Below are 26,480 nucleotides of genomic sequence, written 5' to 3' on the forward strand. Positions count from 1 at the left end.
CTCTCATTCTAGTGCTATGATGCAGGATGGGAAAGGCAAAGGAAAGCTGCAAAGCCTACATGTAACTTTCTAAACCAACACCTTCCCATAAGAAAAGGCAAGGAAGTCACACATGGAGCAGAAAAATATTTTTTAATGCACCCTATTCACTGAATTTCATGCACAAAAGACTTTTCAGGTTCAGCACATTTTGACATTTTTGGTCTGCTGCTTCCATACACTGAAACATGAAACTACAAATATTACATAAGCTGGCCATTTTGAATGCATATATTGTGTGCATAATGTTCACCTCAGGGCACTTGGACAGACGTTTCAGTGACTAAACAAATACTATCACACACATAGTCTCGTTTTGGCGAGAAAGCAGTCCCCTCAGTCGCAGGCAGGAGGGAGTTGGCACACCGCACAGAAGGAGCAGGTTTTAGGGGGAGGGGGGTAAGAAGGGTGCAGGGGTTTTGGGAGGGGTCCTGTCATCCTTTTTCCAGGGGAGTTGCAGTGGTTTTTTGAGGCAGACCCAACACACGTGGGAGAAAGCAGAGAGAGACTAAAGAAGTCTTTCCACCCACCTAATAGGGGGAGACGAGCTGGCAGGCCGGCACTCATAAACAGGGCTGCCTGACAGACCGAGGCTCAGACAGCAGCAAGGTGCAGGCGAGGAGGAGAGCACAGAGAGTGTACTCACAGGACAAGGGAGAGACCGACTCACAGACAGACACTCCGAAACGAGCGTGCTGCACCACACCGTACGGCTTGAAGAGAGGGGATTTACTGTGGAAAGAGGAGCAAGGAGGACAGGAGCGTGGATGGATGCCTTCTGCAGTCACAGCGGCCTGGACCCCCTCTGGGTGAGTGTACTGCAGGTCTTCAGGGGCTGACCCCACACACCAAGATATGCACCAGAGAACTAACAGACTGCTATAAAATAAAATGAGGTTTGGTAACATTTAGTAATATTCTTGAACAGAATATAATAATAAAACAATATAGTTTATTGAATTTTGCAGGTTATGAAGTTGTGTTCTAATTCAAGTAAGGTGGGGGTCCGTCTGATGATTTTGTCATTCAATGAATATGATATTGTATATTTCATTGATTGTGGTTTACTGGTCACCCCTTACTAAAATGAAACCCTGTTATCATTTGTCATTAGTCTTTTAAAAGTATTACTGTCCAGGAATAATACTGACTTTGATATTTCCCTTTATTTTGAAAAGGTATGTGTAAACTATATGTAAACTGATATATTGTATTGTTTGCAGGGTTTTAGGTGTGATAAACCCTGTCAGGGTTGTCCTAGTGGCAGTCTGCTGTTTTTTGTAAGTGACTGAATCAGGAATGTCTCACGGAATGTTTAATTGATTGTGGTGTAAAGGTCTCTGCGTGTTAGAACAAAACATTCTTATCAGTTATAGTCATTGGTGAGGCTGATAATTAAAGTGCAGTAGCAGCTCCTGTTCCTCTCTGCCTCTGTCAATAGCAGCACTTATTACTCACAGTTTACCTGCTGACTTCCGAGTAACAGCTCCTCATTATAAATGCACTATGCCAACAGCTATAAAACTTCTGAGGGTAGGGGAATATCACTCACTGTGTTGTGAAGTACAGCGGCAGTGTGAGTGGAAATGATTCACAATTAAATCTTTTTTTAAAGGTTTTGTGACTCAGAAAATAATATTGTTAGTCAGCCATAACTTGGCTCGACTGAGAGAGCAGCCGAGAGAATGTTTCAGGCTTAGCAACAAAGTGCAAACTCACAGTTTGCACAAGATGGCATGTGAAAATGGAATAAGGTCACTACTTGTTATATAACTGGACATGTATTCAGGAACCAAGGGAACATATTCAAGAACAAATAATATGCTGGAATCAGTCCAAATGTGATCATATTTTTGCATAATCACTTGAAAATATGTGCTGGTCACCTTTTTAACCAGCAGTATAATTAATTTTAAAACAAAAATTGCCATTAATAAGAAATTATAGCTTATTGTGTGTGGATTTTTGCAGGTGATTATGGTTATTTGTATTTAATATAAGGAAGGTTGTGATTACCCTAGAGATGATCTGATGTTTTTTGTAACCAATGAATCAGGTGAGGAAGGTATTCGATCAAGTCATTCATGTTGAATTGGTTATTTAGAAACACTTTTTTGTAACTACCAATGAGTCCAATATGAACTGTCATTGAGTAGTTCTGTGTGACAATGTGTGGGTGCTAAAGTGCTTAATCAGCATTTAATCCATTACTCATTGTAGGTTAGCTGGGTCGAATATCAGGACTCACACACATTGCATTTATTTACACTGCACAGCAGACCTGTTAGGAAATGTGTCCTGGTGTACTGGCACCGTACTACTGTGTGACCCCCAGCTATAACCTGAGAAATTGGCCACAACCTTAAGGGCTGCAGAGATTTAAGGGCACACAGTGTAGGGCACTACGACCAGCCAAGGGAGAGTTGTCGCTAATCCGCATGCTTAGAAGTCATGAGCAAACATCCACATTCTGTGTCTCTGTTCAAAAAGGCTCATCCAGACAATACTACACCAGTGCTGACTTTTCACTTTTCTAGCCTAGTGCTGGTGCGAAGGTTCTGAATTCAGCTCAGACAAGCACTGGGTTCATCCAGAGTCTCTCAGTCTAGACATTCAAAGTCCATTCATTTTTTTCATAGGTTTGGCCCATAATCACACAAATCATCTGCGCTAAATACATCGGGAGCACTCACTGTAATCAAGCTAAAGCCTCCAGAATTTACCCCAAATCACAGCACTTAAACGATGCTGCCTTTTACAGCAGATCCTGCGGACCGTGGCAAGGTCCTACATGCCAGATTAAAACAGAAAATGGCAGGAACCACTCTTCATGGCAGTCTCCTGTCCTGTGAATAGGATCCAGAAAAACGGTCATAAATTTCCCCAGCTCTACCTCAGGTTCGATCAGAACTGCAAAGCAGCTCAAAACCAAACGTAATCATTTCAGTCTGATTACAGCTGTTACTCTGATGCGGCGCTGCACTGGTGAACTGACTGGACTCGCTCAAGAGGGTGACCACAGCCAGTCTGAGACAGAGCACTCTGCTGAGGTGCAATGCTCATTTCCAAGGGAAGTGAGTGGGAGGAGTGCTCATTCCAGGTCTAAAGGCTTGCCGCAGCCCTCCTCCATGGGTGCAATGGTCAAATATAAACATCTTCCGGTATGAAATATACCAGTGAAAAATAGAATACGGTTTAAAACGAAATACAATTTGAATACTGTGCTCTCTAAAAAACACCGCATCATTTTATCTGCCTGTGCCCATAGGCAAAGAGCTTGTCAAGGTGGCTAACCAAGAACTACAATATCAGTTGATGAGCTCTATTTTTGTTATAAAAAGATTTGTTTGATTAGAATGAATTAAACGTGCAGCTCTCCATCCCTCTGCTGTCCTGGTGTGCTGAGGGACCTCAGGCCCCTCTTACACATGAGAGGACCATCTTGTACAGATGTAAACATCTGCTGGAAGTGCCCCTGAAATTCTGCCAAACCTCTATAGAGCATGTGCTCTGCACACATCATGTCTGGCACAGTCTGAGGGACTTTCCCCTGAGATCCCAAGCCTTCAAAACCGCCTTGCGGCTTATCTGAATACTGTTTCGCTTATACATCTTACCCAATTCATTTAACTCCAGCTGCAACTGGCATAAACAAAACAGTGCTTTCAGAGAAAACATCTTCAGAGAAATAAATTCTATATGAATTTAAAATAACAGAATCTAATAATGAACTGGTTACACTTCATATTTGTCCGCCTGTTTTTTTAAATGAAAAAATTAAGAGGAACGCTTATGGTTTCTGATCAGAGAGTGTACACCTTTAAGCTTACTGGAACTATCCACAATAAAATAAAACACTTTGTTTTAAAAAATCCTTAAATAAAAGTCTATACCATTGTTATAAGTACTGTGTTTAGACAATAAACATACTGGGATGACCACCACCAGTTGGACACTATACTTACATTATGCTTGGAGACATGTTGCTCCTCCAACATGCATATTAAATTCCTGCATTTCAAATGTATATCAAATTTCTGCATTTCAAATGTCAGAACAGTACGGATATTAATACATTTGGTCAGAGAAGTTACATCTGGAAAACCGGGGGGCTCAAAACAACAATGAAATTGTGCAGGGAACATAGAAACCATCCTTTCTCCTATGTTTAATCTGTGGCTGAGTCGTCCTCCAACTGCTGTACAAGTGGATGAGTTAGCAAGACAAGCACTTAAAAAACACTTTAAAATGTTAAACAATTTGTCTTAAAAATGGCCTTGGAGAGGCTCACCACAGACAAATTGATGTGCCTCATAAAAAATAAAAGCATTCTCCTTTAAAGTAAGTTATACGCCAGTTGACACTGTCAGCCACCCATGTGTCACACTCATGCAGATTCAGTAACCAACGGATAACTGCTCCAGGGATCGCTCACACAAAGCCATGAAAATAACAGGACTGAGTTCAATTTATGGGATTTTTTACATCATGGACAATGAAATCCATTTCTTTATCTATGTCACATGACCTTGTGTGGTGGACCAAGCTTTGTCCATACCATTGGGTTAAGCGCTCACTTCAGCATGAAGTGACCATAAATGCTGAGCTTCAGAAAACCTAAAGAGTTTGATTTCTCTCTATATACATTCCCGTTTTTTTGGTTTTTCTTAAATGACAGTATTCAAATACTGTTTCCTGTTTCCTGTTTCCTGTACTTACTCTTCCGACCACAAATTGCATTGGCAGCAGAGTTTGTAGCTCTGTAGAAACTTGCTCATCAAAACTAATTAACAGGGGTCAGTGCATGTATTAAGATATCAGAAGTATCAGTAGGTGCTCACCTAACACACATCACATACTGCATGGAAATACAGGGGGACATGGCTGGACAGAATGGCCTTGCCTGAAGAGGCACAGGTTTAAACAGGCCTGTTGTTCTGTGGTGTGTGGGACAGAAGAGGTGGAACTGCTGTTGCAGACCAGGCCAGTAGCAGCGCTGCACAAACTCACCTGCCTCTGAAGGAGCGGGCGAGCTGGGCTGCCTGTGTGTGGAGGTGTTGTGTAAAGGCTCTGCAGCTGGAATGAATTGTGGTCAGCCCCCTCCTCCCCCCCCCGGGTGTCTGTCTGGGAGCTTTCTGTGCTCTGACCTTTAACCACTTCCTGCCCAGACTCCTCAGGACCTCACAGCTGCTGAAAGCCCGTCTCTTTCCACCACTCCTCCAGAGCGGCCAGCAAACCCTCAGTAAACAAGGGGAGGCGAAAGATAAACAACAGAACGTTTAGCGTTATTCAGGGGTATTTTAGTCTTTTTACTGACATGCTCCTGTCGTTCTGACGCAATCTCAAAATCAGGCCACTTCCTCAACACTCAGACCTCTGGATCACCTCATGGATATGAAGTTTTGGCCCTGCCCATAACGGGCTCAATATGCTAACTGCCACCTCATGAGAGAAGTGAGCCAGGGTGAAAAATTTCCTAAACTGACTCAGCTCACTGAGCTGCAAGATTTTGTTGACCTATTGTGGTTCTCCTCTTTATTCCTTCAGAGTAAACAAGTTGTGAGATCTGTTACCCAGACTTCTCACTGGATTGAATAGCTTTCAGAGCGGCTCAATATTTCTCGGCATCTGACTGTTGTAAAATGTTTAATAAAGCATGTTTATATCTTCTTCAATTAGAACCAACAAGACTAGAACATAATTGGGTAGGGTTCATTCAGCTCAGTTTTGTTGATCTTTTAATGGATTGGTGGCTTCCTTCATCTCTTTCAGGACTGGAACCGAACATGGTACACTCCCAACCCAGACCTGACCCAGTGCTTCCAGAACACAGTATTGGTGTGGGTTCCCTGCATCTTCCTCTGGGTGTGCGCACCCTTCTACTGCCTATATCTCTACTGCCATGACCGAGGGCACATACGTGTCTCCTGCCTTTGCAGTGCCAAGATGGTGAGCCAATCGCAAGAGATGTACACTGCATAAGTCATTAATGTTATGCAACACCATGAGTGCAGCAGCCATATCAGGAATAAAATAATACAGGGCTGTGTATTTTTATGCCTGATACAGGATATTTTCTATACATTTTTTAATACAGGATTTTTCACACTTTAGCAAGTGTTGGGAAAGCCTGTAACTTATGTACATGTAAATTAACAGAGTGCAAGTGTTTACAGAATAGACCCTCACAGTGCTATATTCCTGCAAAACTTGATGAATGGAGCTGAAGGACACAGCCTTCAATAATTGCTCTTACTCATTTTAGTAAAATGATCTTTTCTTACACTATGTACATGTATAAAAATTACCCAAACTGTAAACCACTCTGTTTTCTGAGCTGTGTGTCTTTGCTCTTGCGCAGGTCTTCGGATTCCTCTTGGCCTCTTTTGGTTTCGTTGAGTTTTTCTACATCCTACTAGAGAGGAACCAGGAGATCCAGCAGCACATGGTGTTCCTGCTCAGTCCCATCATCCGCAGCCTGACTGTGGTACAGTTACAAGCATTTTTATGCATGTCCACCAAATGTACTGAAGAGCCTCCCAGATAACCTCTTTGTACAATGGCCCTTGGTGGAGTTCTGTATCCTGTAGAATTTCACCAGTTTAATGCACGGTTCTATATATGCTCTGAGGTTATGACAGGATAGTCCCGGCTGGTCTTCAGAAGAAGCAACTCATGTGAATGTTGTTTTTCTGGCCTAATTGTTATGGCAGGAGAGGGCAGAGGACCCTCGGTAATGGACATCTATCAAAGGTTGTGGAAATTAAATAGCATAGTGTGGAGAAGTCACAAGGGATTCGTGACAGAGGACATGTTGGTGGATGGGGTACAGGCTTATAGAGTCTAGGCAGTAGTTCAGTGCTTCCCAATAAGAGGTTAAATGGGGCTCCTTAGCAAACAGTCTCTCTCGGAATCAGACTCCCAACCCACCTGTGGTCTCCTCAGACAGTAAAGTCAATATCAGTTACTGTTCAGGCGTGAATGACCAGAGTGAATTCAATGTACAAGTAGACTTTTTAAATGTTCTGGTCTTTTTCAGGAGTGTGAAAGTTGTCTCTCTATTTAACTTATTCTGGACACTAATGTGAATTCCAGCTGCCTGGTCATAGACTCCATAATTATCAATTATCACTTTCTGAATTTAGCTATTTTTAAATTCCTTTTTTTTTTGCTGTTCTCCTCCTACCACAGTCTGGTTGTTGCCCCATTTCATGTTATGTAAGGCACAGCTTATGCCACTTCAAAGGTCGTCGAGCAGAAAATGTTTGTGCTTTTGGTCTTGTTAAGCCATGTTTTTTTTTTTCCTTTCCCTGGTTCACTCCATATATTGGCATTTATGTACACGTACCAATGTCTGTCTCCCTCAGCCCCTGATCATTGCCAAGTATGTGTGTGACATCAACACTTACCAGTAACCTATGACAAAAAGAGTCATTTACTCTCAAACACCACACACAGCCCATGTAATTACTAGGCACACATTCTGTTTGCTAGGTTGAAGTAATGCAGTTACTTCCACCCACCTCTCTAAAACAGGGGTCTCTCTTAACAGGCGAATTCAAGTGGAAATTAAGTTCAAATAAACTGTAATGTTGTGTAAACAAACAGATTGTATTTACAGTACTGCGTATGCAGCATGCTGTTGCATTTTAACTTAAAGCAGATGTCCATTTCTCTTCATTTTGACCATTTTGAGTCATGGTGGAACGGCACTGTGGTTTGGTTTTTTAAGTAGCATGGTATTATCCTCCCTCTACAAGCTTTTATTTTGAGCTGAGCTGCCATGACTAAGGATCTTTCTTTTGATCAAAAAATATATGGCGAATTGGGTCTCTGAAATTTCAAATGAATAGATATTTCCGTCATTTGAGAGTTTTTTTCACAATTTATAGGACATAATGTGGCTACTGTGTGTACTGTACAATATGATACAAACAGATTGGAGGTGGAAACCTCCTATTGAGACCAAAAGTGGTGTAAAATAGTGCAATGTTTATTAAAACCTGATTGTGTAAACATTTAAATGCAGTTGTGGTCCGGGAATTCTAGTTTTTCTTTCCAAATTTAAGTATTATGTAACTTGTCCATAGATGCAAACTATTAATGTGTTAACTGAGATGTGTCATTTAGCATGGGGTCTATTATGTCCAAATCAATAAAAAAGCATATAATTTTTTGTCTTCTGCAACTTCTGAAAAAAGTGATTAAGCAAACAAATAAACTTGCTAGTGGAAAAACATGCCCACATATACAATGTTTTCTCATTTTCAAAATTCTGCATTCCATAAAGGTATAGATGTTAGTAATACGTAAATGCTGTAAATTAGTTATTAGTGAAGCTGTCACCTTTGCTTTTCCCTTCACTGCTGGAAAAATCCGGAAAAACATCCTTATTGTCCACTATTTTGGGCCAATCAGCAAGCAGGTGTTGACAGGAGTAGGAGTGTGGTTTGTGTGTTTCTCCCAGATGGGTCAGGTATCAACACCAAAGTGTGCTGGGCTGCTATCCATGCCAGAGAGCATTTGGTCACAGTCTCTCTCTCTCTCTGTCTCTCTCTCAGGTCCTGGCGATTTGCATCATTCAATTGGAGAGGATGAGAGGCTGTCGCTCTTCCATCTTCCTGTTCCTATTCTGGCTGCTGGCAGTGCTGTGTTCTTTGGTGCCTCTGAGAGCCAAGATCCAGTTGGCCGTGGAGGAGGTGAGATAAATGACACAGTGGCACAGTCCCCAATCTGTAGCCCCCATTCCTATACACACGCCCTGCACTGCAAGAAGGCTCCCAAAGGCTCCTATGGCAGTCCTGAATTTCTATCTTTTATCACCCCATTGGCATAGCAGGTATGCCATCTGCATGAGTGGGCAGGGCATTCCCTATGCCTGCAGCACTTCCAGTTTTGTACTTTTCATAATTTCTGGAAAAGGAAAGCCGGAACACGGTCTCTCAGACATTACAGATATTTTCTTCTGTACTCACTGACCTAATTTCCACAAACATATTTCATTTTTATAATTCATATTATATGAACAGGAGAGTGTTATGTAAATAGTATTCATAGCTGTAGGAACTTGATAATACTAATGCAATTAGTCCACCAGTGGCTGTCACTTCATGACCAATGCTTTTTTGTAATTTAAATATGGCATTTAGTGGTGTTTAGTCTTTCAGTCTCTCTGCTGCTAGCTGCTGGGTTTCCTGTTTATCTGTTTGCACACCCTCTCATACCGTTGGCCCGCTGCTACACAGTGGCTCTTTTGTCCGAAGCCGCAGATTGCATGGTAGCAGGGTAACGTCGCTGGTGGCACATCCGGGGAGGGGAGGGGGGGCACACTAGCCACGTGCCGTCTGCGAATTCCACAGCTGTTACTGATCTCCGCTGTTTGTTGGTCGCCTGAATTTATTTACTTTTTTGGCTCATTTGCTCTGTTTCAGACACAGCAATCAGTGTCTGAGTTGGACAGACAAATATGCACTAAAATACAAGTGTCTGTATGCAAATACCTACATTTGCATCTCCATAAATATGTGTATATATTTATAACTTCACAATCCCTGGTGCGATATTCCCCACACTGTCGACAGGCATGATGAATGGCCTGGTCCTGTATATGGCGAGACACAGCTCTCCGAGCTCAGAGCAGAAACCACCACTTTTATCACCGCTGTGATAAGCCAAGGCAACCGGCGAGGTCCAGATCCGGTGCAAAAACATCCCTCTACAGGCCCAGCCGCCGACGGCATAATTGTGTCCAAACTTAGAGGAGAATTCTGTGGCGTGCCAGGGTTCCGGGCCAACATGGCAAGGTGTCTGTGGTCGTGAGAGGTCAACCAAGCACGTGCGACATCCGCCTGCTTGAGCTGGCTGTTTAGGACGACAGGCTGACAAGTTATTTCCGGATGCCAGACAAAAAAAACATTACATAGATTTTCTAAGGCGGTCCATGGTTTTAGAAACACATAATGTGGTTTGGCCTGTCTGTAATATTGCTTCATTTTATTCTCTTACAAATTGACTATGTTCTGTTTTAGTTAGCATATGACTCAAGTTTTATTAATATTGAGAATCAGTGTAATTAATTAACTAATATGTGTGAATATATAGGCAAGTATATTGCACCATATTCTATTTCTGCAATAGTCAAAACGGTACACAGAGTACACAAGTGTATGTACTTTTTATATCCTCCTGAACTCAAAAAAAAGTTTTCAATATTTTATTTTTGACATACTTAATTTTACAGTGTCTTAAGAACATGCTGCAGTAAAAAAAACACTATTTTCAAAAATATTATTTATTTTATTTTTATTGAATGTCCCTTGTAGTGTAGGCTTCAGCATAGTTGAATGTAAGGTTTTTGAGACTAAGGTAAGAGACTCACGTCCCTTACAGGGGACAAAAATGAATTGTCACATCTCAGGAGGCAAGGACAGCCATCCAAATGCGATCAGCAAATTGACTGTCGATTTATAATATCTTTTATCACATGTTTCATGGTACAACTGCAGCATCTAGAAATCCAAATCCACTCAAAATCTAGAAATCCCTACAGCAGAGCACCCATTCAACATTGTGACATTTGTGTAGCATCCAACTGTATATTGCGGTGCACAGATTTGACCATGGATATACTATGTTATTTAAACTTTTTCTGGAACGCAGTTGGGTTTAACAAGTTCATACTTGCAAAACCCATTTTCTACAGCATGCCAGACTGACCTATATTTCTTGCCCGCACATAGCAGCTGACCCCTTTAGCTTCAGTGACCAAGTCAGGTTACCCGCTCAGCCCCTGTTCCGTCCTCTTCTCTCTCACTGGCAGCCAATGTATTCCAGAAAGAGCCTGTTTTCTCATGTCTGTACATGTCTTGGCACAGGACAGTGAGCAACAGTAGACCTAAAGTTAGAGGGTAAACACAGACCTCAGAAAAAGGCCACAACATGTGAACCCAAGGCATCCAATCTCTTTAGCAATGGCTAATGCTGCTTTCTGGCTCTCCTCCACCCTGAACGGGTGCGCTGGCTTCAAAACCATGAATTTTCTATTTACAGATATGTCTTAGCGTGACTGGGAAACTTCAGTATTTTGACATGCGGAATTCATTTATTTAAACGCGGCCATTAAAGCCTTTCATTTTCTGATTCATCTGAACCATTCAAAATAAGTTTTGTGGGGCCATTAATCCTGGCACACTGCCATGCACTGTGGTATATAATACCCTGTGCGAGGACAGAAGCAAAAATGAGATAGCACCCCCCTCAAAAGGAGCCACCAGACAGTTTCGGAACAGGGTGTACACTGCTCTTGACATGTTCTGAGGTTAAGTTTAGCGAGAGTCTGCAACCTATTCATTAGTAACTGATCCTGCTGTGGGCCCAATGTGTCATAGAGCTGGTGCATGAACTTCTGTGTAACAAATGGAAGGATACAGTTAGGATGCCATCACAGGAAATGTGCGGCTGATGTGGTGAAGAGCCACTCAGTGGGATTATGGGAAATCCCTAGCTGTGGTGCTGGTGTTTATCTAATGTTTCCCTTTCTCTCCTATGACATCAGTTCTGTGATGTCAGCAGAGCCCCTGGAGAGATAAAAATTATTTGTGTCTATTTATAGTAAACCGCACAGAAATTATTGTTGTTATGTTTAAGCCCCTACCTACCCTTTTATAAAATTGTTTGCTTTTGTGGAATTAAAATGTACTTTTACTCCATGTCTATTTATTTTGGACATGGATACAAAGGTTTTATATGAGTTACATTGTGCTTAGACCTCTTAGATGCATAAGCAATACATTACACAGGTCATATGCGTATTAACAATGGTAAAACATACACTGTGATTATTTATATGACCTGTGGAAGGATGGTACATGCCTGGTGTGTCTCATACATCCTTTGCTGTGCCATAGCATCTTGTTGAAATGTAATGGGAACTGTTTTATCAGAGGCTTTGTGTTGGGCAGAGCATTCATATGGAGCACTTTGCATTGCAGGGCTTCGCAGCAGATGCTGTGCGGTATTTGGCTTTCTTCTCGTATTTCTCCCTGCAAATGGCTCAGCTGTTCCTCTCCTGTTTTGCTGACCACCCCCCAAGTTCTGGGAAACCCATCATTGTCAAGGTAAGAAGAAACTGGCCTGTTAGTTCATAATGGTGTAAACTGGGGCTGTCAGTGGCACTGGCCATATCACTGGTTCCCAGTGCAGTTGGTACCATACTGTGTGATATAAAGTCCTGACAGTACCACACATAGAGTACCATGGGCTAGGGACAGCTCCAGCCGGCAATGCTGTTGTCATCTCATAATGAAAGAGTGTCTCCACTTGTCAGTCATCTGCTTGGCCTCGGAGAATATGCATGCTCCTCTGCACTCTGCACCAGACTGGTGGGACAATTTACAGCAATAAAAACTGATTCAAAAAATAAAATGCTGTAACTCATATTTGAGAGAGATTTGTGGGTGTGTGTCAGTGGGTGTGCGTTTTGGAATTTAACTTCAGTATTTCCATTAACACGACTCACACTGCTGTTGTGCATGGTCCATATCTTCACTTTCTCTCACATTCAGTCCCAACATGTTATTTCTACTACATACTGCATGCTCATGCATTATTTCCCAAAATATGGTTAATGAAATTAATCAGGAGAGCAACGGAAATGATAAGTATGTTCAGACTGTAGGCTGCCAATGTTTCTTATAGTATTGTGAGGCTGCTATGAGCTAGAGAATGAGTGAGAAAAAGAGAGGGAGGGGCAAGAGAGGAAGAGAGAAGGGGGAGAGAAAGTGAGAGAGAGAGAGACCGCGACACACCCAGCAGCCTCTCCCATTGGAGTATGTCCCCTTCACATCCTGGGCAGAGTTACTCATGGCAGCCCAAAAAGAGCTCCGGTGTGGGGGCGGGATCTGGAGCACAAACCACTGCAGTGTGCAGCGTCTCCCGGTGACGACACGTACTCTCCCGCCGCTGACCTCAGAGCCTCCTCTCCCCATCTGCTTGTGTTTATTCTCTGCTCCGAGGAGCCAGAGTCAGTCCTGTTTACCAGCCCAGTCTTTCCACACTGCTCAGCCCTGTCACTGTGTTGAGCTCCTGTGTCTCCACACTGTGCAGCCTCGTCACTGTGTTGAGCTCCTGTGTCTCCACACTGTGCAGCCTCGTCACTGTGTTGAGCTCCTGTGTCTCCACACTGTGCAGCCTCGTCACTGTGTTGAGCTCCTGTGTCTCCACACTGTGCTGCCTCATCACTGTGTTGAGCTCCTGTGTCTTCACACTGTGCTGCCTCGTCACTGTGTTGAGCTCCTGTGTCTCCACACTGTGCAGCCTCGTCACTGTGTTGAGCTCCTGTGTCTCCACACTGTGCAGCCTCGTCACTGTGTTGAGCTCCTGTGTCTCCACACTGTGCTACCTCATCACTGTGTTGAGCTCCTGTGTCTCCACACTGTGCAGCCTCGTCACTGTGTTGAGCTCCTGTGTCTCCACACTGTGCAGCCTCATCACTGTGTTGAGCTCCTGCCTCTCCACACTGTGCAGCCCTGTCACTGTGTTGAGCTCCTGTGTTTCCACACTGTGCAGCCTCGTCAGTGTGTTGAGCTCCTATGTCTCCACACTGTGCAGCTTCGTCACTGTGTTGAGCTCATGTGTGTCCACACTGTGCTACCTCGTCACTGTGTTGAGCTCCTGTGTTTCCAGACTGCTCAGCCTCGTCACTGTGTTGAGCTCCTGCCTCTCCACACCATGCAGGTTCATCACAGGGTTGAGTTCTGTCTAACAGCTGCAGGTTTGAGGTCCTTAAGTTCGATGAAAACCTTCTAAAATAAATTTAGTGCTGCCCTGTTTTTCTTGGTCTGTGAATGATGCGTAATGTGGTGCCCACCTTTAAGCCTGCTGGGTCTCACCCCCACAGAACCCGTGCCCAGTGCAGGACGCCTCCTTCTTGTCAAAGATTCTCTTCTGGTGGTTCAGCGGGTAAGAGGGTCATTTATTTTTTTGTGATTTCATGCTATTACCAGAAGACACAATGAGAAAATTTTGGTTTGAAGTAATGAAATAGGTGGGAATATGATGTTTATGTTGTCAGTTGCAATCATGTTTTAACATACAACAGAAGACATAATAAATGAGCTCTGAAACTTAATCTGCAATATGTTGATCAGAAAAGCCTGTTCTAGTGAGTGTTTTTCTCTTTGGTTCATTTGTTTGTCCATCCGTCTGTCTCTATGCCGCAGCATTGTGATTAAGGGATACCGCAGTCCTCTCCAGGCTGAGGATCTGTGGTCACTGCGGGAGGAGGACACGTCAGACAAGATCATCTCAGACCTGGAACAGGAGTGGACTGCAGAATGCACCAAGCTCCAACAGTAAGACACAGACGCCATGGCATTGTGTCTGTCCTGCGGATTGCTTCTGACTTAGGGAATGTGAACAAAAAAGCTACAATTACCATTGTATTCTCTGATGCACTGTGTCATTATACATTATTTCTGTACTTTGAAGGCACACTTATCCAGGACAACCTACAGTTTTACATCTCAGTCATTCATCATGTAGACAGCTGCATTTTCATTGTAGAAACTGATAAGAATCCCCTCCCCCTAACCGCTATCTCCACACGCTGCACCTCCTAATAAGTTCAACAGTAATACCAAAGCAGGGGATCTTACACTCGCTGGAATCCAGGGCTCTATCCATCACCCCAGTTCTATGCATAAATTGAAGTGCAGATTTCCTCTCAGTTCTCGTGTTTGGTAGTTGGAAAACAGGGCCAAAGAAGAAATACAAATATTGGCTGTAAAACAATTGTTGGGAATGGCGAGGGAGAAAGTCCCCTGAGGATAGAGTGTGGAGCTGTGACTTTTGTAAGCCAATTAATATTCTTCAGCTTTGAAGCTTTGCAATTAAATGTCATAACTTGACAAGTAAATTGCTTTCCTCATATGTTAGAGGTCAGAATGTTTTTACAGCTGGCGGAAACTGACGATGTATTATTTTAGAGCACGAGGTACATTGACAGAAGTTTTCCTTTTGTCTGTTTTAAATGATTCCTTGAAAGGAGAAGGCACAGAGCCGGGCCGTCCCTAATGTAAACGTCTGTCTGTTTTCCCTGCTGCAGACAGGAGAAGTCCATGAGTGCGGGCGGGGCCCTGGGCGCCAGACTGACAGACCAGGCCCAGCTCCTGCGGAAGCTGCAGAAGGAGCAGAGCTCTGGCTTCTGCCTGCTCAGGACTCTGGCCCGGAACTTTGGGCCCTACTTCCTCACCGGGACACTGTGCCTTATGATCCACGATGCCTTCATGTTCTCCATCCCACAGATGCTCAGGTGAGACACTAACACAATGACGGCCCACCGCGCCACACTGGGGCAGGTTCATATGCCCCTGCATATTATGACTTGCAATGGTGGGATTATATGAGGAACAATTACACCTGTGGTCATTCTAACAATCATCTAAGCATTGCTGAAATAAAATAAATAATGAGACAGGAAGACCACATAAAGTGTACAGTTCATCCATTGATCCACCAGTCTTGAAACATAAATAATTCTGTTGCCATGTGTGGTGTTGCCATGCCTGTGCCAGTGTCAGTTATGGCAGAGGCCCATAAGCTTGAGAGAGAATGTCACCCACAGCATCCAGTGAGGCTGAGACATCAACAGCAGCAAAGAAAATCTAAAAGGCAGAAATGCTGAGGCATCCCCAGGCAACCACACTAAGAGGGTCGCCAGTGAAGTGTGAGTCCAGGGCAGCCACAAGAAGCCCACTGTTGTATAAGCAGAGCTGGTGCGTGTGGACCACTGGCCGCTGTAATAATCTTAATCCCATTAACACTGTCCAGGCAGGAAATGTGATGGCTACAAATGAAAAAACAGGCCATATTTTTGTCAATGTCTTCATCAGAGAACCTAAACTTTGACCCGCAGCAAACTTGATTTTGTTTTATTATATATTTTAAACACTAAAATGTGAAATTGCAAGATTACTAGTAGTAATCTAATCTCTAGGAGTTACTAAAATTATTCCTAATAGAGAATGTTAGTGTTAAGCATTTGTGGTTTGCAGAGTAGTTTGTGACCCACTGCCTGTTTGTGTTCAACCCCACAGTCTGTTGCTGGGATTCATGAGGGATGAGGACGCCCCCTTGTGGAAGGGCTACTTCTATGCATCCTTGATGTTCCTGCTCTCCTGTCTCCAGTCCGTCTTCAACCACCAGTACATGTACAGCTGCTTCACCGTGGGGATGAGGGTAAAAACAGCCGTGATGGGCCTGGTGTACAGGAAGGTACGTACAGTACCCCGGGGCTGAAAGACAGTCCACAGTCAATCATATGCAAAATATGCGAACATTCGCATGAGCAAAAGGCACGTGCTGACTGTTCTCCTGTGCCGTTTCAGTCACTCGTCATCACCAGCGCTGCGCGCAGGACCTGCACTGTAGGGGAAATAGTGAACCTGGTATCAGCCGACACACAGAAGCTCATGGACTTTGTGGTGTACTTCAACGCTGTGTGGCTGGCTCCCATCGAGATCGCGCTTTGTCTTTTTTTCCTCTGGCAGGTAGAGCTATATATACATAAAATTCACATTCATCTTTCGAGTATTGATAGAACATATGAGGTAAATGCTTGTTAAACTATGGTAATCGCATGGGAGCATGCATACAGTAGTCTTGATTCAATAGATTTTTTTACTTCATTAAGCAGCACTTTGCTGAAGACCCAGACTGAGGACTTTCTGTATGTTTCATTCTTTCAGCACTTAGGCCCCTCTGCCCTGGCAGGAATCACTACAGTCATCCTCATCTTTCCTCTCAATGGATTTATCGCCAAGAAAAGAAGCAAACTCCAGGTACCAAAGACCTAGATGGTGCTGATCAGAAACATTGTTGTTTCTCTTGTGCCTGGCCTGTAGTAAATCATCGTTTCATCCTGTGTTAGTGTGTCAGTGTCCCACAGCTGTTTTAGATAACACATGGAAAGAAAGTGGCCTGGGCCTGTGGGCTGGATGTGAATTTTATAATTCTTTGAAGTCCCAATGTTACCCATATGAAAAATAACCATAAAAAGGATATAATTATTTTTTCATTTATTTTTCAACAAACAACAGACATTTGGCCATAGTTTAAACTAGACTTATACTTTAGAATGTGTTTACCACATTTCTCACTCTTTTGCATTTTCCCATTTCAAAACTGCTAATTGTTCGATGATATGACTGATACTTCACAGATATTCATCTCTCTCGCTCAGCTGTAATCAATTGCACTGAGGACATATTTATTTTATGTGATATGCAGCTGTTTTCATAGTTGAAGGCATGGCTTCTTTTAGTGACATATTGGGGCTGACTGTTCCTTGCTCTATGTGTGCACGTCTCTAGGAAGTTCAAATGAAGTACATGGACGGACGCATCAAACTGATGAACGAGATTCTGAACGGAATCAAAATCCTCAAGTTCTATGCCTGGGAAAAGGCTTTTCTGGAGCAAGTCCTGGGCTACAGGCAGCGAGAACTGAAGGCTCTGAAGAAATCTCAGATCCTCTATTCCATTTCCATCGCTTCATTCAACTCCTCATCTTTCCTGGTGTGTCCAATGTACTCTCCCTTATGAAAACATTCCTACGATAACACTTTAGGACTCTAGTAATATTATAGATAGGATACTGTAGTAATATTATAATATTCTTATAGTAAATTTGGACATACTATTGAAGTGTACATTATTCTCACATATTTGTTAAAATGAACATAGTCTAGGGAGGTTAACCTTGCATGCTTCTGTGCTCCCCTCAGATTGCCTTTGCGATGTTTGGAGTGTACGTGCTGATTGATGACAAGAACGTCCTGGATGCACAGAAGGTCTTTGTGTCCATGGCTCTGATCAACATACTGAAGACTCCCCTCAGCCAGCTGCCCTTCGCCATGAGCACTACCATGCAGGTGAGAGTCCCCCAACTGTGTCTCCATATTTTAATGTGGAATGTTACCCTTTGACCTGTGCTGAATGTAGTCTTTGCTTAAATCAATTTTAGAAGACTAAAATTAAGTTCTTAAAGGTAGTTCCCTGTGTTGATGTTTGGAAGATGTTAATTGGCTATGTTGTTTTAGGCCATGGTGTCACTGAAACGTCTTGGAAAATTTCTCTGTCAAGAGGAACTAAAGGCTGAGAGCGTAAACAAAGCACCTTTCAGCCCAGGTGAGTTGTCCTGTCAGGTTGGTCTTACTTAAATTGGAGCATATGTCGGCACGTGAACAATTCAATATTGTTGACAATTTCATCATGTTTAGTGATGTAAAATGCACATATAAAATGAGTTCTGATGCAAGGTGTATAGCCTACTGACCCCCCCCCCCCCCCCTTCTCTCTCTCTCTCCCAGATGGAGATGCAGTGGTGGTAGATAATGGTACTTTCAGCTGGTCTAAAGAGGGACCTCCATGTCTCAAGAGGTGAGTGAGGTTCAGTATATTGCGACATTTTACGGTTTCTGCGCCACAGTCAGTTTAATAAAGCCTGCATAGTTGGTTGGGATGTCATACTGTACCGCAATTTTATGAGAATGATTTTATGAGGTTTAGCAGGCCTGACTGATCTCTGCCCGTGTTTACAGGATCAGCATGCGTGTGTCACGGGGCTCTCTGGTTGCAGTGGTAGGTCACGTGGGCAGTGGAAAGTCCTCTCTTCTGTCTGCAATGCTCGGGGAAACGGAGAAGAGAAGCGGCGGTGTCTTAGTCAAGGTACATAAAGACAAATGCAGGAATTTTAGTAGTCTGATTTACTGCAGAAAATCATATGAAATCTAAATTGAAACTGTAACGGTACCATAGTTTGTTTCACACATTGGTAGGGAATTAGCATACTAGAGAAAGACTGTAAGCAAGGCTAAGGTTTTCTCCCAGCTCATCTCCACAGCCGCCTCTGCTCTGCTTCCCAGGGTTCAGTTGCCTACGTGCCTCAGCAAGCCTGGATCCAGAACGCCACTCTGAGAGACAACATTGTGTTTGGGCGTGAGAGGAAGGAGAGCTGGTACCAGCGGGTATTAGAGGCCTGTGCCCTGCTGCCAGACCTGGAGATCCTGCCTGCTGGGGATGCCACAGAGATTGGGGAGAAGGTTAGACATACTTCCATGCCACCCTTTCCATGTCACTCAAATAAATGGCGGAGGATTTGAAACATCACCTTTGGTATTTAATCGCGTTTCAGGGCCTGAACCTCTCAGGGGGGCAGAAGCAGAGAGTGAGCCTGGCTCGTGCCGTGTACAGAAAGGCTGATCTGTACCTCCTCGATGACCCCCTGTCTGCTGTGGACGCTCATGTGGGTCAGCACATCTTTGACAAAGTCATCGGGCCAAGGGGTGTACTGAGAGACAAGGTAATGCCCACAGACAATCAAATGCACTGCTTTTACTAACAAACTGTCAAGTGCACTGCTTTTATCCACAGACACACTGTTACACTCACAGGCACAGACAAACCTCAGTTTGATACAGCAAAACCCGACCTTGTGAATCACAAAACAGTATTTCCCTTTTTTCTGCAAAGCATACGGTTTAACACTGCGATGCTATGCTCACAGACACGCGTCCTGGTGACACACGGCATGAGCTTCCTGCCACAGGTGGACCTGATCCTGGTGCTGATGGATGGGGAGATCACAGAAATGGGTTCCTACCAGGAGCTTCTGAGTAGGCATGGCGCCTTTGCGGACTTCATACACGCCTTTGCCAGCTCTGAACGCAAAGAAAGCTCTGTGCAAAGAGGTGAGAGATGTTCCATTGCACTCAGCAAGCCACTGGAGGTTTCAGCATCCAACTATGAAACCACTCCATTTAAATTTAGCTTTAACTAGTGCAGAGCAGTCCTGTCAAAGCATGCTTGTGGCATATAATAAGGGAAATTATATCAAAACACACTTCAGTGGCTTGCATTCTTTGTTCATTAGTTATACTTCTTATGAAGACGAAATAAATTATTTCCCAAACTTAATGAGGCACTCTCCTCCTAGCCTTAATCATTTACTTATGAAGGAAAAGTCTTTTCAACTACAACTTTCAACCAAGAACCCCTTTTCTTTTTCCTTTCTCTCTTAAATCCAGCGGTTGGCTGTTGTAATGATGATGCTTTTATTATGAAGTGAAAGATAAAGGCTGTTTTCTTCTAAGCAGTATGAGGTGCATCCCTCTGATCTGAATGTCTGATCTTTATTGGCTCATAAAAAGTGAATGTTGTGATCTAGTCCACGGGGAATAATGTATGTTTTGTTTGTGGCTATGTTGCAGGTACCAGGAAGTCATCCTCAAGGCTCAGCATGACAGATTTTATGCCTGTGTCAAGGGACCTCTCCCAAGAGCAGCTCATTGGGTATGGACACAGACAGCTGCTGGGCTTACTGTATATTGCTCTTTCAGAATTTATGAGTCCTGTGTTAATGTTAGGCTCTGGGCAAAACATCTGACAGTAAAATGGAAACAATGGTTCTCATAGGGCATTCCAGGGCACTGTGGAAAGTAAGTAAGGTAAGGTAAAGCCTGTCTTTGTGCACTCTTCACAGAGGTGACACGGTCAGCACCAACCTGCAGACCATGGAGCCCATATCTGACACAGAGCAAGAGCAGGTCCCAGAGGATCTTGGGAAGCTGACGGAAGTGGACAGGGCCCGCACTGGCAGGGTGAGTTCACTGTTGATTCTCGAGTGACCTTGCTCACTTAATCACTTAACTCAGGTCTGATAATCCACAATAATGAGCATTCACTTTGTTATCACTCTCTGTAAATGTACATGTAAGCTAGCCCTGTTATAATGAAGTGTTTACTGATTTCTGTTCATGCTGTTGCTCTGTATCTTGATCTTTGCTGCTTCTGTGGATTCCTGCAGGTGAAGCTGGAAATGTATGTGGAGTACTTCAAGACCATTGGCCTGCCGCTCATCCTGCCCATCCTCTTCCTGTACATCTTCCAGCAGGCAGCGTCACTGACTTACAACTACTGGCTCAGCCTGTGGGCTGACGATCCCATCGTCAATGGCACACAAATCAATACGGACCTGAAGCTGGGCGTTTATGGGGCACTAGGCTTTGCACAGGGTGAGCGACCATTTAATATCACAACAAGGACCAAACCGAATCGCTTGCTCCATCCATTGTGTATTTGCAATTATATGCTCAGAAAGTCATGTGAAGCTGATGTGAAGGAACTTTGTTCTGATTTCAGGGGGGGCTATTTTTGGCACGACGGTGGCGATCTCAGTTGGGGGCATCATTGCGTCCCGTCACCTGCACACGGACCTGCTGAACAATGTGCTGCACTCCCCCATGTCCTTTTTTGAGTGCACGCCCAGTGGCAACCTGCTCAACCGCTTCTCCAAAGAGGTGGACGCCATTGACTGCATGATTCCTGAAGGGCTGAAGATGATGTTGAGCTACCTGTTCAAGCTGTTGGAAGTCTGCATCATTGTCCTGCTAGCAACGCCCTTCACAGCAGTGGTCATCATTCCCCTTGCACTGCTCTATGCCTTCATTCAGGTACACACAAAGTGCCTCTCAGAGATTTTGTGGTGCAGATTTGTGGTGTTGTTGGACTGTGCTGATCTTGGTTATAGTTTTGGTCAGTTTCTTCCACCAGCTGACCCAAGCAGTTTTCAGTGCCACTGGGAAAGCTGAATAATCCTTATTGGCATCGTAGGTTCACCAAAGCCTGTGTGATTTTTTCCACTGTTTTACAGAGTTTCTACGTGGCCACATCCTGCCAGCTGCGCAGGCTGGAGTCCGTGAGCCGCTCGCCCATCTACACCCACTTCAATGAAACGGTGCAGGGAGCCAGTGTGATCCGAGCATTTGGGGAACAGCCCAGGTTCATTCTCCAGGCCAACCACAGGGTCGACCACAACCAGACCTCCTACTTCCCAAGATTTGTGGCCACCAGGTCAGGTTCAGTGACATTGTGACACAAGATTGACCTCCGCAGACAGTTTAGTGGTCTGGCTCTGAGGACTAGACAATAGGCTCTCTTATAGTGCAGGCCATCGGGTCACCAACATTATTTATGAAATTATAACTTACCCATGTGTGATCTGTAGGTGGTTGGCGGTGAATCTTGAGTTCCTGGGCAATGCCGTGGTCCTTGCAGCTGCGATCCTCTCTGTAATGGGGAAGGATACTCTGAGTCCTGGCATTGTGGGTCTGGCTGTGTCCCATTCCCTCCAGGTAAGCAAAACTCACTTTGTAGAGCACAAAAAATACGACATTGATAAATGCTGATCCTACGCAGTGTGTGAAAAATATCGCGGGTCCACCATTTCCTCTATGAGATTACATCCTCTGGCAGCACAGTGTGAAAATCGACACTCGCTATTGTCCTTAATTTGAGGGAGTATGATAATGACTGAATGCTATGTAAGTAAAAGTGACTACAGCTATTAACACGCTGCTTCTCTATGTGTTGCAGGTGACAGGAATTCTGAGCTGGATTGTGCGATCATGGACAGATGTGGAGAACAACATTGTATCGGTGGAGAGGGTGAAGGAGTATGCTGAGACTCCCAAAGAGGTGAGCGTCCAGTTTTTAAAGTTTGCTTTGTGGATACCAGAAGATTCTGAACCCTGCAAAATAAACGCTGCTCATGTGTGTCCTGTAGGCGGCTTGGACGGTGGAGAGCAAGCCCCTCCCAGAAGCCTGGCCTCAGACAGGCACCATTGAATTCCATGACTATGGGCTCCAGTACCGCAAGGGCTTGGAATGGGCTCTGAAGGGCATCTCTTTGCAAATCCAGGAGAGAGAAAAGGTCAGTGTATAAACTTTAGCATCCATCCATCCATTTTATGAAACCGCTTATTCCTGGTCAGGGTTGGGGGAGGGGGAGCCTATCCCAGCATGTGGGTGGGGAGAGGCAGGAAAACTCCCTGGACAGTTATACATTACATTGCAGGACCCACACACCATTTACTCACATATTCATACCTATGGGAAATTTAGAGTCTCCATTTACCCTCCTGCATGTCTTTGGACTGTGGGAGGGAACCGGAATACTTGGCAAAAACCCACGCTGACACAGGGAGAACCTGTAAACTCCACACAGAAAGCCTAAAAGCCTGAACCCTAACTCAGTGTCTTCTTGCTTTGAGGCAATGGTGCTATTCACTGCACCACCTTGCCGCCCAAAATTTTAACATTTATGGGGAAAAGGATGCCTTTGTGTAACACCTAATAATCTCACAATGTGTTTTCATCCTCCTCAGGTTGGAATTGTGGGCAGAACTGGAGCTGGGAAGTCCTCTTTAGCCCTTGGAATTTTTAGGATCTTGGAGGCTGCCAAAGGAGATATTTACATTGATGGAATCAACATTGCTGAGATAGGACTTCATGACCTGAGGTCTCGCATCACCATTATCCCACAGGTACTGTGAACCAGTTGCTGTACACATAATACATAAGAGAATACTGAGATCTTTTTACTTGTTTACTGAGGGTGCATGTGCATATAGTCCCCCAACTGCCTAGATGGATGAAAAGCAGGTCCAATTTATCTGCTCTTGTAACATGTTCCAGCACCAGTGTATATAACAATTAAAAGCTGTTATACTAACTTCAGAGATACAGATGAATTTCAAGGGAGCACTTTGTCCAGACCAAACAATTAATGTGACAAAGAGCCAATACAATATGACACAGTGATGGTTTAGAAAGGGCCTCTCCCCCTGACAGGTCTAGCTTCTCCTCTGTTCCTTTGGGAAAAAGCTGCTCCCATACAGTAGCATTGTGTTTCTTCTGCCTGCCTCAGGACCCTGTGCTATTCTCTGGCTCCCTGCGTATGAACCTCGACCCTTTTGACGCATACTCCGATGAGGAGGTGTGGAGCGCGTTGGAGCTCGCCCATCTGAAGAACTTTGTGTCAGGCCTTCCAGACAAGCTGAACTATGAGTGCTCAGAGGGAGGAGAAAACCTCAGGTAAGAATATTCCCTCGTGTTTCAATGCACCGTTTCAGTAGCTGCACCTTCCAGTCTCCAACTCCTCCCTCTATTGGTCTCTCCATCTTTGACTCATGTGCCTGCTTTCCATGTTCTTACACAGTCTGGGGCAACGCCAGCTTGTGTGCCTAGCTCGTGCCCTCCTCCGCAAGACCAAAATCCTGGTTTTGGATGAGGCCACGGCGGCTGTAGACATGGAGACAGACAATCTGATCCAGTCCACCATCCGCAGCCAGTTTGAAGACTGCACAGTTCTAACCATCGCTCATCGCCTGAACACCATAATGGACTATACCAGGTATGGAGCACCATCAAAAAGTTGACCACAAAGATAGATGTGAGAATAAAATGGCACTGTACAGTGTGCATGTTGGTTGATATAAGCACATCAACTTATAGTAAGCAGATCATATCAACTTGTAATATGTAATACATGTACTGCATTTTGGAGTGGCTAAAACTGGGCTTTAATATCAGTGAAAGATGGGAAAGTGGCATACAAGATGTTAATTCCTGCCATTATGAAAACGCTGACTCATTTTTATCGCTTACAGAGTTATTGTAATGGACAAAGGACACATCGCAGAGATGGACTCCCCGTCCAATCTCATCACGCAGCGTGGCCATTTCTACAGAATGTGCAGGGAGGCTGGACTGGTGTGAGGCCTCCAGCCAAAGGAATCCAGGGCGGGGAAAGCCAGAGGTCCTGCAGCATCCTCCCAGTAGTTGTCCTGATCAAAGAGGGGGGACAGATAGCCATTTCAAGCTCCAGGGCAGCTAGGACTGTTAAGGAAATCAAAATGCTTTTTACAAGCCATAAATATCCAGTACTAAAGCTCAAGGTGTCATGGCCCCCATCTGTGCTGGCCTCTGGCACGGGGCTGTGCAGCGGTGCCAAATACTGTGCAGGTGCTCAGAGAGGCCATTCTCAGAATAACAGCATGAGACATCTAGGGCTCACTGTAATACTGGTGCTCATACTAGGTTTTAGAGAGGGCTCTTTGGTATAGCACATGCTGTATATAACTGTACATAAACGTCTGGAGCCCAAGGATAAGAAGAACTACAGGCAAATTGGACAGGTTTTAACTACATCAAAAACTGTGGTGGAAAATGTTAATACAGTACAAGTGTCCATTTTATATCACTCAATATTTGATGTTTTATATCATTTTCCAGAGCATTTTATTGGAAGAAACATAGTTCTTCATAGCTAAGGAGTCTCCACCAAATTAAACTTTCATATTACTGTAAATAGAGCTTCAGCAGAAAGAGGCTAGCTAGCTAAAGCCTTGTCTGGCGAAATCTTTATAATATACCAAAGTTCTAAAAATATGAGGTACTGTGGCATGAGTTCTCATTTCGGTACTGTTGTTCTAGCTTAGCCTTTCAAACCTGTATTGCAAGAGTCGTTGCAATCTCAGAAGGCATGTTAGCAAGCATTTTATGAGTGTTATGCAAGGACAAAACACAAAAATGAGCCAAGACATTGGGCCTCAAGTATTTTGCGGTGTTAGCTTTATTTTGAGGAAAGTAAACATTTAAATCAGTAAAAAAGACTGCATTTCTGAAGGTAATTTAACTTGAATGCTAAACCATGGATGTTGCACTGGTACTGGTGACACACACACGTGTACAGAGAAAGCAAATGCTTGTCAGCAAATGCAAGCCATGCACATAGGAGTGAAGTACCTGTGTTAACCGACAGGGGGCAGTATATGCCTTCTCCTCTGCTTCCTTCTCCAAGCTGGTGTTTGGCAGCTCTGAAATGTTTTTTTCATTCACCTACGTGTTATATTTTCTATCACTTGGCCTCCAAAGTCCATTTGAAAAAGGAGGCATTCTGGCAGGCTTTTATATAAAAACAGAAAAAAATTAGTGAAATGTATAATAATTTTCAGCAGAGAAGAAAACTTTTGCTGAAATTTGTGCATATTTTTAATCTTAGTGGTAAATACAATATGCAAAAATAAGAAGGTAAAACTATTTTTATGTAAAGAGGAAATGTATGTGCTTTTAAATACAACTGTAAAGAATGTATTATATTTATACTTTTTGTATTAAATCTTACTTTTGTTAGACTTCAAGGTTAAATTGTTCCTCTATGTTGAAAAAAATAAACTTTTTGGAAACATTTGGTTATTGATATTTTAATGGTCAAACAGTTCATCAGGAAACTTGTGAGCTTTAGGGACAAAGAACTAATATACGCAAAACTTAAACTGCACAGCGGCACCCCTTAAAGTAACCTGATTCAGTAGCTAACTTTTTCTTTACATCATCACATACTGTAGGAGTGGCCATATTGTGGCATAGATTCATGGCTTTATTTACTTTACCAAACTTAAACTGTTAACAGTGATCTTTGGCTTTTTCTGAGGAAACGTTGCCTTTTGACACATTATTTAACTGTCAGAGAAGAGATTATGATGCGCAGGTTCACATAACCCACAAGACTGCAGTATTCTCTAAACCATTCTCTCATTGTCC

The 26,480-nt window shown here is 43.7% G+C and overlaps 1 protein-coding gene across 1 annotated transcript; it reads left to right on the plus strand.

Annotated features, from left to right (window-relative positions):
- The first annotated feature begins 516 nt into the window (after positions 1-516).
- Positions 517-26,122, plus strand: LOC118219491 (multidrug resistance-associated protein 1-like). The gene is made up of 31 exons (XM_035402676.1): positions 517-848; positions 5,812-5,988; positions 6,401-6,526; positions 8,601-8,738; positions 12,030-12,155; positions 13,937-13,998; positions 14,259-14,390; positions 15,143-15,349; positions 16,134-16,311; positions 16,425-16,586; positions 16,785-16,877; positions 17,409-17,612; positions 17,822-17,968; positions 18,137-18,224; positions 18,407-18,476; positions 18,638-18,764; positions 18,962-19,138; positions 19,231-19,398; positions 19,603-19,786; positions 20,306-20,387; positions 20,578-20,695; positions 20,902-21,109; positions 21,237-21,547; positions 21,748-21,947; positions 22,102-22,228; positions 22,470-22,571; positions 22,660-22,806; positions 23,261-23,419; positions 23,803-23,969; positions 24,094-24,288; positions 24,545-26,122. The coding sequence occupies exons 1-31, from the start codon at positions 807-809 to the stop codon at positions 24,651-24,653; spliced, it is 4,533 nt and encodes a 1,510-aa protein (XP_035258567.1). The 5' UTR covers positions 517-806; the 3' UTR covers positions 24,654-26,122.
- Positions 26,123-26,480: the final 358 nt, after the last annotated feature.

Source organism: Anguilla anguilla, chromosome 2, assembly GCF_013347855.1.
Source record: "Anguilla anguilla isolate fAngAng1 chromosome 2, fAngAng1.pri, whole genome shotgun sequence".
Lineage (NCBI taxonomy): Eukaryota > Metazoa > Chordata > Actinopteri > Anguilliformes > Anguillidae > Anguilla > Anguilla anguilla.